The sequence below is a fragment of the Balaenoptera ricei genome, chromosome 2 (assembly GCF_028023285.1).
Source record: "Balaenoptera ricei isolate mBalRic1 chromosome 2, mBalRic1.hap2, whole genome shotgun sequence".
Taxonomy (NCBI): domain Eukaryota; kingdom Metazoa; phylum Chordata; class Mammalia; order Artiodactyla; family Balaenopteridae; genus Balaenoptera; species Balaenoptera ricei.
The window spans coordinates 74279523-74292548 of record NC_082640.1 but is presented as its reverse complement, the minus strand read 5'-3'; the positions used below and the strand labels follow the sequence as shown (position 1 = coordinate 74292548).

Genomic DNA, 13026 nt, shown 5'->3' with positions numbered 1-13026 from the left:
TACTCCCTATATAAAGGGGATTTATATGGACTCTCTGAGTAGATCATAGTAGTTAAGAATACAGACCCTAGGGCCAGATTTCTAGGGTTTTAATCATGGTTCAGCCACTAACTAACTAGCAGTGTGACCTTGGGTAAATTATGTAACCAATTTATGACTTTGTTTCCTCTTGTGTAAATTGGAGATAATAGCATTGCCTATCTTATAGCATTGTTACAAGGATTAAATGAGTTATTATTTATAAAATGCTTAGAACACTGCTAGCTTTTATTTATCATAATTATTACTATACAAATGAATGTGTTTCAGATACTCAAAAGTGATACTGAATCTGTTACTGTCTATTATTTCTAATTTTATGGCTATTACCTTGAATTTCATGGTAATCCAAGCTGATTTTCTTTAAGTAAGTTACCGCAGTTAAATCAAATGTTCTCATTGTAGCCTCTGTTCCTAAATGAGTAACATTAAACACTAGAATTGTATCCTCTTCCTTCTGTTGTTTGGTAAATTCCAAAATCACCTAAAACAATCAGGACAGCCAATGAAAGGCAGATAAGTGCTTTGAATCATACTTAAAAATACAAAATCCTTCTTCATATATATAATCATCACCATAGTAGAAATTTTGCTCATACTCTTCTATTACCATCAAGTTATTTACCATGATTGGAAGCTATCCTACATTCTATTATTGAGAATATAACTACATCTATCTAAAAATCATGATGAAATTTTATATCCTTATTGATTTACTTTTTTAATTTAGTAAAAATAGGCATGTATGAATTCTTCTTGAATATGATTTTTTAAAACCTTTATCTCAAAACTAAAAGTCATGTCTGGTGATATAAGAATCATCTCCATTAATGTCAAAGAGTAGGACAACGACATTTACTATTACACTACTATTCAAATTTATTGTAGAAATGATAGCCAGTATATTTAGCCAATGAAAAATAAAACATATATGTTGCCATTTTTAAAACATGCAAGTTCTTTGATCTCCATCAAGAGATGGAGGTCTTTGCCCCACCCCCGCAGAATTTGGACAGGGTTGTGACTGCTTCAATCAATAGAGTACAGAGGAAGTGATACTATAAGGATTTCCAAAGTTAAAAAAGGCCATGAAACTTCCACCTGGGATTTCTCATTCTGGGGGAAGCTAGTTGCCACGTAAAAAGTTCAACTACCCTGAAGCTGCCATGGTCAGGAGGCCGTGAGTTGGTACTGTGGTCAACAGTCCCAGCCGAGGTCTCAGCCAACATCCAGTATCAACTGCCAGCCTCATGAGTGAGCCATGAGGCCCTCTGAGAGTTCAGGTCACTGCTACTCTAGTCAAATGTGACTGAAAGCATGTGAAAGACTACATGCAAAAATTACTAAGCTGGGCCCTTCCAGAATTCCTAACCCACAAAACTGTCAGCAAGATAAAATAGTTGTTTTGAACTATCACATTTTGGGAACACCTATAAGCCAGCCACAGTAACTGGAAAAATATAAATGCTGAAAAAAAAGCAAAAACTAATATTATTAGCAGTGATATAATCATATACCTAAGAAAAATCAGGAGTGTCAACTGAAAAACAGAAACAATAAAACAGTACAGTAAGATATTCAGTACTGAATTGATACACAAAAATAAATTTCAAATAAATCAGTGATTTAAATGAAAGCATTAAAATCATAAAACAATAAATAAAATCATGGGTAAATGTTTTTGTAATGGAGGATAATTTTCTAAACACACACTAAAACTAGAATATAAAGAAAAAATTAGATAGATTTCACCACAGAAATATTTAAAACTTCGGAATGGCAAAAAAAGGTCAAATTGGGAAAAATATTTCAAACAGCACTACTATTTCTTCTTAGATGATTTTGATTGTTTATCACTTTAGTTCATTCATTCAATACTCAATAAAATATTTATTGAGCATCATCTTCCATGTATGAGGGTGTACCAGCCACTAAGAACATCAAAATGACCAGGACAGACAAAGTCCTTGTCTTCAAGAAGCTTACATTCTAGGGAGGATGGGGAAAAGCAAAGGTTGCTATTTTGTGTTGCGTGGTCAGGCCTTTCCAATAAGATGCCATTTCTAAAGGAAGTAAAGAAGCAAGTCATGCAAGAAAAGAGTTTTCCAGGCAAAAGAAACAGCAAGCACAAAGAATATGCTTTGGTATATACAAGAAAGAACAAAAGGCAAGTGTAAGCTCCATGAGGAAGAACTCTGCTTACTGCTGTAGCTCTAGTATCTAAAACAATGCCTGGTACATGATGACACTTGATAAACATTTATGGAAGGAATAAATGAAATATGGCTGGAGCAAAATGAGCAAGGAAGAAGAGAACAGCAGATGAAGCCAAAGAAGTCACATGGTGTGACTTGTAGACCATGTAAGGCTTTGTAGGCCATGGGAAGAATTTAGCTCTTTACTGTGAGTGAGATGGGAAGCCTGTGTAGGGTTATGAGCAAAGCAATGGCATGATCTGACTTTCCCTTTAAAAGAATCACTCTAGGGACTTCCCTGGTGGTCCAGGGGTGAAGAGTCTGCCTTCCAATGCAAAGCACACAGTTCGATCCCTGGTCGGGGAACTGAAATTCCACATGGCATGGGGCAACTAAGCCCACATGCCTCAACTAGAAAGAGAAAACCTGCACACCACAACTAGAGAGAAGCCTGCGTGCCACAACAAAAGATCCCACATACCACAACTAAGACCCAACACAGTCAAAAAAATAAGTAAATATTTTTTAAAAATAAGATTAAAAATAGTATCACTCTAGCTACCGTGTGGAGAACAGAGTACATGATGGAAGCAGAGAGACAGGGGGGGCTATTGCAATAGTCCAAGCAAGAGATGATGGTGATGTGGACAGTGCAATAGCTGTGGAAGGAAAGAGCAATCATTTGAATACATTTTGAAGGTAAAGTCAAGGGGTTTTCTGCTATGTTAGATGAGAGTATGAGAGAAAGAAAGAAGTCAAAGAAGTCTAAACATGGAGAACATATCTTTCTTTAAACAAATACCAATAATACTTAGATATAAAGCAGTCAATAAGAAATACCTCCTTTTTATACCTTTTGTGTTTTATTCCAAAGCAATGCATATTCATTTAAAAACTTTTTAATATATATAAAAGCAAACAGGCAGAAATGAAAAACTATAATCCCACCACATAGAGATGAACACTGTCATTTATTAAAAAAAAGTGTGTATGTGTGTGTTTATTTTCTAAATGGAATCATAATATCCTTGGAATTGTAATCGCTTTTTTTTTCTCCAAATAAAGATATGCAGTGACCATCTCTCCATGTCGATGTTTTCTTTTATTACTACCGGACTTTTAATGGCTGTAAAAGCCATGTTGCAAATTTAGGTTGCTTACACTTTTCTAAATTATAAACGTGACAATAAACTATATTATTTGGCTTAAAAGTTGAAAAATATTAAAGTAAACATGTCATAGAAATTTTCTACAGAAAAGAAAATCCTAATTAAGAGTCTCGAGCTTGTACAGAATACATCAGATATATACCACAGATCACACTTATATCAGTTTTTACAAAATAACATTTCATTTTCTTAGAAGTATGTGTGTGTGGGGCAGGTGGCAGTAGGGAAGATAGAGTACCACATTTTAAATATACTTAACGTTTGGGTCTAGCATGAGACAGTTTATAAGGACAGCAGTAACAAGAATATATTTGTTTATGGACAAAACAAATATACATACCTCTTTAACTTCAAACTTCAGTAGAAGATTAATGAGCTCCTCATTTGGGACCTCAGCAACCGTTTTTATGTCTGACCCTTTCATACTTTTACCAGTCTGTGTGTCTCCATCCTCAGCATCAAAATACTCATCATCAGACTCTAAAGGAAGAAGACAATTGACTTGAGAGAACGTCCATCGAAAACTGCATAAAACACTCAAACTGAAATCTCTCAAAAGTAAAATTCATTTATTAGACATAACCTTCATATTCAGAATCAGAATATAGCTTCTTTCTAAGTCCCACAGAGTGACTCAACCTGGCATGGGATAATCATATATAAAATCAAACTGCCCTTCTATTTTCTTCTTCAACAATTCTGATTGTTTTTCACTTTAGTTTATTCATTCAATTTTCAATAAAATATTTACTGGGTATCATCTATCACATATCCATCTGTACCAGCCGCTAAGGACACCAGGGTGATCAGGACAGACATTATCCTTGTCCTCATAAAGTTTACATTCTAGTTCAAAATCAAAAAAGATCAGTTATACCAGAGATAGAGAAAAGAATCAAGTAGAGATCAGGGCAAAAAAAAAAGCAGCTTATTTAGAATCTTAAACACTGTCAATCACAAAAATACTTTTATTCAAACAAAGAAACTTGGCCTTAAATAAAAATAAATGACTCAATGTCTCACTGTTGGTTAGTAGCACAACTGGAAATAAAGCCAGTAAATTACTATAACACTTTCACAATTCCTTTATTTTCTGAAAAGTTTATCTCTAGGTTTGGTTTAATAAAGAACATTTTACCTTCCTCACCTGATTCCACTCCATCTAGCAACAGTGGCGTACCAAGTAGGCCTTTTGTCCTAGCTGGTGTAATAGGAATTGAGGATACCTAGAAAATAATACAGAAAGTTTTCTAAACATACTAATTTAACAGGATTAAATGTACATAAATGAGAGAAATACTGAAAAAGTAATAGAGGATAGAGAGAGATGGAAAGACACATACACAGCACACAAATCTTCCAACAAAGAACATTATGCAATCACCTAACTAATGGCTGGCTGGAGTTTACTTATTATTAAGACCACCACCTGCATTTACAAGGGCAGAACTATGTACAACTCTAGTAGGTAAGTCTACCTATCATTGTGTGGCATTCAGTTGCTGTCTATTACAATATTAATTATACATCTTTTTGACAGGTTCCTGGAAAATGGTATCAACATTAGTTGGCTCTCTCAAATTTCATTTCAAAGTAAATGGAAGTCCGACATTTATGTTGTAAAGATCAATTCCAAGTAAAGTGATCTAGAACTTTTAAGTCTAACATATAAGAAAATTTTATAATGATCATTATATTTTGCAACATTTTAAAGATTTCTACATTTAGCTTTATTTAAAACACATTTCCTAAATTTGAAAAACATTTTTCCTTTCATTTATGTATCTTTCTTTCCGTTATTCCCTATAACAGACTTTCTACCACCACTCCAAAACGAAAATAGGCTACAGTCTTTATTTATTCAATGCCATATGCAGTTCTGTACAGAATCAACCACATTAAACCTCAAAAATGTATCAAATAAATGAAACTGGCCCTAAACAATATTGAAAAACAAAACAGCTCAAAAGAAGACGAAAAAAACTCACCATATATACAAATCTAAAGATATTTAGCATTTTTATTATCTCCATTTACCTGTCTCTCTGGAGACTGTGCAGATGATTTCTGTGGCAAGGGTATACTGTTAATCAAACGGAGCATGTATTTCATCTTCTGATCAGAAATTCTCACGTGCATCAGAGGAAGCCCTCCAGATACTTTAAATCTAAAAACATAATTAATTCAACTATAAGGTTTCAAGGTCCAGCTTCTCTATATTATGGAGGTGGGGAAGGGAATGGAGAAGAGACTACATTCTGGGGTCAAAGTTACTTTGGATATGTTTTAATCTAATTACATTAATCCCTCAATGCTGTCAGGGAATGGGAAGCTCCATGTAAGCCAAGTTTTGTATCCTTCTTAAGCAGCCAAACCTTAAGTTAACTAATTTTTAGGAAGATATTTTCAAATACAAATTATCTATGTTTTAAAACCTAAAACACTATACATAACATTTCCTGGTATCAAAGATTTCTCATTCTGGGCTTCCCTGGCGGCGCAGTGGTTGAGAATCTGCCTGCCAATGCAGGGGACACGGGTTCGAGCCCTGGTCTGGGAAGATCCCACATGCCAAGGAGCAACTGGGCCCGTGAGCCACAACTACTGAGCCTGCGCGTCTGGAGCCTGTGCTCCGCAACAAGAGAGGCCACAATAATGAGAGGCCCGTGCACCGCGATGAAGAGCGGCCCCCACTTGCCGCAGCTGGAGAAAGCCCTCACACAGAAACGAAGACCCAACACAGCCATAAATAATAAATAAAAAATAAAATAAAATAAAAAGATTTCTCATTCTAAACATCAAAGAGTATCTACCCCATTATTCTCTATCCCCTCACCTCCCATTATTTCCTTTCATAGCATTTGTCAGCACCTGACATAGCATATGTATACTTGTTTACTTTATTTCTCCTCTGGTTAAAATATAAGCTCCATGAGAAGGGTATCTGTTTTATTCACTGCTGAATCACTGTTGTGCTTTCATCAGGTGCTTACTTTTCAGCACGTGCTTCTCTTCTGCTTCCCTATTACACCTAACTGCCTGGGTTTGCTTGTCCTAATAACTTTGTGGCAGCTATCTGCTGCTCATAAAGCTCTTTCAGGTTGTTTATCTTTGACTTCCTAACTAAGCTGTGAACAGCTCAAGTTGACAGATGCCTAACTACTAAATGAAGAATGATATTTCTGTATAATGCAACCACTAATGTTCAAAAGAGGCCAGTTAGCTGTTCCTACCTCAAAGGATTGAACTTTCTGTGAAAGTACTCTGTAAATTGAAAAGCACTGTAAAAATGTGAGATGCTTCTTTATTAATTATTTCTGAAACATTGCATAAAACTAATAGCATCCCAAATAGAGGGACTAGATAAACCCTCCCAACTAAAATAACTAAAAAAATGGACAAAATATGTGAAACAACTGTTTCAAAGACACTGGACATCAGTCAACAAAGGAAAGTTGAAAGATGGGAAACAAATGACTAAAGTCGTACAAATACCCAGTCTACTGACTGAAGAGTTTTCAAAATGTGTAGGGTACAGTTAAGCAGCATTTCAAGGGAAATTTAAAGCACTTAAATGCCTGTATTAGAAAAGAAGAAAGGTCTCAATTGAAAGGTCTCAGCTTCCATCTTAAGAAACTAGGAGAGTAAAACAAATGAAACCCAAAGTAAGCAAAACAAAAAAGCAATACTGTATGTGAGAGTGGAAATCAACGAAATAAAAAACAAATACAATAGGGACAACATTTGAAACCAAAAGCTGATTCTTTCAGAAGATCAACAAAATTGATAAACCTCTAACCAGACTGATCAGAAAAAAAAGAGAAAAGGCACAAGTTACTAATATCAAGAGTGAGAGAAATAGCAACACTACAAATTCTCCAGGTATTAAAAAGGTAAGATGGAAATATTATGAACAACTTTAAAACAATAAACTCAACAACTAAGACATGAAAGACTAACTTTTTCATTGCAATGCAAACTACCAAAGATCACTCAAAAAAAACAGATAATCTGAACAGCCCTATATCTATTAAAGAAATTGAATTTAAGTTAAAGAAACTTAATTTGTAGTTAAAAACCCTCCCCCAAAAAAGAAAACTCCAGGCCCAGGTGGCTTCACAGGCAAATCCTACCAAACATATAAGGAGGAAAAAATACCAATTCTACACAACTTCCCTCTATGAAGCCTGATACATTGATGCCAAAACAAGAAAATAAAAGCACAGATCAATATCCCTCATAAACAGAAATGTAAGGTTTTAAAACTTCTTAACAAAATTTTAGCAAGCCAAATCCAACATTTTAAAAGAATAATACATTACTACTAAAAGAGGTTTATCTAGTAATGCACGGTTGGTTTAACCTCCAACTGATAAAGAGTATCAATGAACTAAAGATACACACACATGAATGAATCTCAAATCAATTATACTGAATGAAAGAAGTAAAAAAAAAAAAGAATTACAATTCTATGATTTTATTTATATAAAATTCTAGAAAACTCTAACAAACCTTTAGTGTCAGAAAGAAGATCAATGTTGCCTGGGGATTGAGGGGAGAGGAGTTAGCAGGTAGGGATGTGAGGGAGAGAATACCATGGGACACAAGGACTTTTGAGGATGATGGATGTGTTCATTATCTTGACTGTGGCGATGGTTTCATAGATACTTATGTCAAAACTTATCAAAATGCATACTTTAAACAAACGTAGCTTATTAAATGTCAATAATACTTCAACAAGGCTGTTTTTAAGAAGGCAGCAGATAATTTCATAATTATCTACTTAAATTCAAAATTCAGTTTCTACTTTCCATTCCCTTAGATTATTCTCAAGATTTTATATGGTTTCATAATCAAAAGAGCCTATAATTTTTGAAGATTTTATATTTCAATATTGAACCTTGAATTCGATCCATTCAAAAACAGGGGTAACCAAATTTCACAAAATGTAAAAGCCCAAATACTTCTGAAATAAAAGAGAGGTGATATATAATTCAAATAAACATTTCCTTAAAAATGTATTTCTGCTGTAAGATAATCATTATTTTTTTCTGTCCTTCAGAAATCTAGCTTTTCTTTCTTAAAATTCAGTAACTGATGCAGATATATTTCACCTTGTTGATTTTATAATACAAAGGAAACTCATACATTACCTAGCCATTCTAATGTCTTTTTCCACCATTGCCTTGGCCAACTCAACATGAATATCCATGGGTTGCAATATATGCATAGTTGATGGATGCTGAAATCGACACTTTTTCCAGTTTTCATCTTAAAAAAATTTTTTTAATTAAATGACTAGTTTTTATTTATTAATTAGTTTTAGATTATCAGATGTTCTATGGAAAAGTAACCTATTAGAAAATAATTAACAAATATATTCAATGATACTTTTACTTCTTTCAATATACATACATTTCAACTAAATGACCTATATTTTTTAACACAGATTGACAAAAGTCAAAGACTATGATATAAAAATAATTCTGAACATTTATTTGAAGAATGTTTTCTAATAACATCTTACATTTTAAAGCAAACAGGGAAAAAAACCTAAGAATTTACTGCCTTGATTCCAGAATTAGAGATCAAGGTTGGGAGATTGCAGTGAAAAAAGGAAAAAACAGGAAAAAAAAGACAGAAGAAAAAAAGAGGTTTCTGGGGGTCCTAAGTGCAATAATTCTAAGGCAAAAATGAGTTTTATCAAGCAAGATTTTATGACAAAAAAGTGTAACAGTCACTTTTCTTCCAAATAAGAAGGTTCCAAAGACAGACTTCCAATGACTGAAAGAACCCTACACAGATCTTAACTGATGGCAATGAATGAACATCTTTTATTGCTTATAATTCAAACAATTATTATTAAGTACATACAAAAGAAAAGGCAGCTTTAATGGTCTGTATAGGTACTTCTCTTCAAGGAATTAATAGGCTCAATCTATAAAACTAAGTAGAGCATTATATATTTACATTTTAATAAATCTCATCACTCCCACTATAGTATACACTCTGCACACAGAAACTATGTCCTTTCCTCCAGTGACCTACCACAGAGTGATATACTCAAGGATATTTTGCAAATACTTATTATTGCTTCTAGAAACTAAAGAAATACAGGCAACCAACAATCTTCATTTAAGCAGTAGAAACCACCAAAGCTTTTGGAAAATAATTAAATTCACTACTTTTAGGGTTTAAAGACTATATCCATACTTCTCAGATATCTAAAAGTAAAAAACATACTACTACTCAAATAAAGACTAGGCTAATAGTAAAATATTTAAAAATAAAGGCAGCAAGGGGAAACAACATTGAGACATCCCAAACACACTGGGACAGAGGAACATGAGCCAACTGCAACTTCTATTCCGTATTCTGGGCAGTTTTATGTCGCTTTAAAAAAAAACAGGCAACGACTGGACTTAGATTCAAATGGTACTAAGTACCCTAAGATGAACAGCCACATCTCTGTTTGTAATTGTGACAAAGATTTTCACTGATGGGCTCCTATTTGGTTCTCTTAAGTGACCAACAGTATATGTGTTCAAAATGTTATCAGGGTTGATATACACGTAAACATGCATATCTGTTTACCAACGCTACTCAACATAATTTCAAGATCCTGAAAACTGAGCAACAGTTTACCTGCTCTTGCAAAGAGTAGTTGCACACTTTTTATTTCCACATCAAACTTGTCATATGCCTTATCCATTATTTCTTCCAGAGATGAATTACTAGTCTTCTGCAAACCTTGATCTTTACTGTTAAGCTGAAATGGAGAAAAACCTTCAATTTTTTTAACAGAAAAATCTTTATATCAACATACTTTAGTTGCGTTTTCTTAAAGCCAAATAAAATTAAAACATTGCCCTTAATGAATTCATATTTTGCCTAATTTTCTAATAATTATTAGCAAATATTTTATTAGGAATATACCATTTCAGCATAAATCTCTATTACGTTTGGGTAACAGGTGCTCAGCACATTTAAATTAATGACAAGATGAGTTACACAGCTGTCTATCTCAAATAACCCATCTAGACATGCGACTCTTCCTGGCTCTCAGGAGTTGTCACCACTTGTGGCTCAAGCTTCCCTACCAGCTGTCCTAAACTCTTCACCATGAAACAGAAGATTTTACTCCTTCCTCTCCCCACTATATAACTAGAATTATTAGGCCATTAGAATTCAGCTCCAATCTCAACTTGCTTTTCCCTCTTCCTAAAGGAAACAAGGATCAATTCAGGACTACATTTCTTGAAATCTTCACTTTTTCTCAGAAGATTGGATTTCTAGGAGGTTCAACACCCAAACCCTTAGAGTTCTCGTACTCTACTTAGTTGATGTCAGTGATTTAACAAACATATATTCATATCTGTATAATTTTCTATTCTCAAGACATATAAATTAACAAAGAAAACTATGTAATTAGATTCTGGAAACCTAGGAGTGCTTGAAAACTAGGAGTGCTTCTCTCTAATTAGGAAAAGAAAGCAGTAACCCAGTCTTCAATGTCAAATCATCCACCATTTCAGAAAATGTTAGGTTTTTTTTTTTTATTAGCTGTAAAATACATACAAACTACACAATCTAAGCTAGGCTTGACAAAATGCTAATAAGAAATAAGTCTAGGTTTAGTTTAAGTGAACTCTGAGGGAAAAACAGCATACTGTCAGACAGCTAGCTACTAAACTGAGCAAAAATGGGCAGACAGAAATGCATATACACCTACCTGAAATGTACCAAAATCTAAGATGAGAAGATCTGACTTTTCATAGTGGAAACCTGTCTGTGGAACTATTAGATACGAGGGCTTCAGATTTATCCTTAAATCAAGAACTTTTCGGGTTTCAATAATATGTGTAAGTCCTAAAAGAAGAAAAAGAAATGATGAAAGATTAGGCAGTCAAATTGAAATATGTAATCATATTATTAACAACGAGAATAAGAATATCACTTGAAAAGTATGTTGGAGAAGTTCTTTTCACAGATTAGATTCTCCATTCAGCATGTAAGGTGAAATTGCATTATGGTCAATGAGAAACAATCATATCGCATAATATAATAAAACCAACACAGCTAGTATTTTAGCCAGAGATAGAAAAATTCATTATTTCTTTAGTTAAGTAACCAGATACAGTAGGTGGCTTAAGATTAGAGGCCATAATGCACAAAAGCATGTATCTTTAAAACTCGATTCACACACACAGTACAGTGAACAGTCGCTTAAGAACTGAGACAGGGATGTTTTCCAGCTCAAGTTCACTCTGCAGCACAGGTTCCTGAAGGTAACAGCAGACAGAATCATCTGTGCCCCATATTATTCTCTTTCTCACCCAGTCTGGCAGGTATATTTGACAAAACTACCTACACTATTTTAAACATAGTATTTACATTAGAACAGCAAAAAATTTTGAGAGTTTAGATGACATTTATGCCGTCAATTCTTTACCTGTAGCTGTTCTCTCTTTAATTTCTTCCAGCTTCATCAATGTAGCTGATGTTATTTGCTCAAGATCTAATCCCCTATTTGACTGAAAGAATTCAACCACTGCATTGATGGTTTTCTATAAAATCATTTAAAATATAAACAAGTTATACAGAGTACTTTCTATATTACAAAATTTAAAGTTTCAGTTTAATTCTAATCAACTCTGGCTCTGAACTGACGTGGTACCTCCAAAGACAATCCACCCTACTACATCTCCCTCTGGAGTGAAGGGAACCTGAAAAAAGGTATAGCCCACTTCACCTTATTGGAAAGGCAACAAATGTGTGCATATCGTTAAGGTGACCTTAAGTATGTTCTACGATATCATGTTGATGTAGCAATGGGGCATTACTTCTAGACTTGGCCTCCAGATTAGAAGGTGAAACTCCACCTCTCTATACTGCAACTGGATTCTCCTGCACTTTGAAGTTTAGAGAGGAAATAAGAAAGCTGTTCAGTCCTTACCTACACCCAAACCTTGAACTTAAATTCAGACATTTTGCAAGAAAGAATGAGTTCTGGGCATTGGATGTACAATGGTGTGAATGTACTTAACCCTACTGAACTATACACTTAAAAAATAGCTAAGATGGGAAATTATGTTCTATGTATGTTACCACAATTTAAATTTTTTTTAATTTTTTAAAAAAAAATCACAGAATACCGTAAGTTCTGCCTCCCACCCACACTGTGAATTTACTTCTAAACTGTACAGTAAAAAAAAGTCAGGGATCTCAATGGCAGAGTGGGGCCAACCTACAAGTGATGGAAAGAGTGATGAACCACACCCTTGCTGCTGGCTAGCTCAAGATGAGTTAAGAGAGTCTGAATAAAGATGGAGCTACAGATACAGAACTGGAGCCAGCATTTTCAACAGCAAAGAAATGGCAACGCTTTTTTCTCACGTGAACAGTATCTAAAATTCTTTCATTTGCTGCTAAAGCTCTTTAAACTGGTTCCAAACACTGAAGAGAAAGGGAAAATAAGCAAAAAGAAACTGGAGTAGGAAACTGGTGTGTAATTATTTGTGAGTAGTTAGCCGGTATAATAAACACAGACTTCTTTAAGGGTATATTACATTTTTAAAAAATTTAACATAAGCATACAGTAGAAAAAAATCTGTAGCATATGA

The 13026-nt window shown here is 34.2% G+C and overlaps 1 protein-coding gene across 4 annotated transcripts in view; it reads right to left on the bottom strand.

Annotated features, from left to right (window-relative positions):
- The window catches only part of VPS13C (vacuolar protein sorting 13 homolog C), a 182718-nt gene that overhangs the window by 101537 nt on the left and 68155 nt on the right, over positions 1 to 13026 (bottom strand). For 2 of the 4 annotated variants that reach the window (XM_059913129.1, XM_059913131.1), the window contains exons 19-26: positions 11856 to 11970; positions 11136 to 11272; positions 10049 to 10172; positions 8557 to 8674; positions 5441 to 5570; positions 4542 to 4629; positions 3744 to 3883; positions 370 to 523 (exon numbers count right to left, since the gene is read on the bottom strand). In XM_059913129.1, coding sequence (XP_059769112.1) covers positions 370 to 523; positions 3744 to 3883; positions 4542 to 4629; positions 5441 to 5570; positions 8557 to 8674; positions 10049 to 10172; positions 11136 to 11272; positions 11856 to 11970 — 1006 coding nt within the window. The remainder of the gene's footprint in view (positions 1 to 369; positions 524 to 3743; positions 3884 to 4541; positions 4630 to 5440; positions 5571 to 8556; positions 8675 to 10048; positions 10173 to 11135; positions 11273 to 11855; positions 11971 to 13026) is intronic. The other 2 variants (XM_059913130.1, XM_059913132.1) reach the window with 1 other exon arrangement.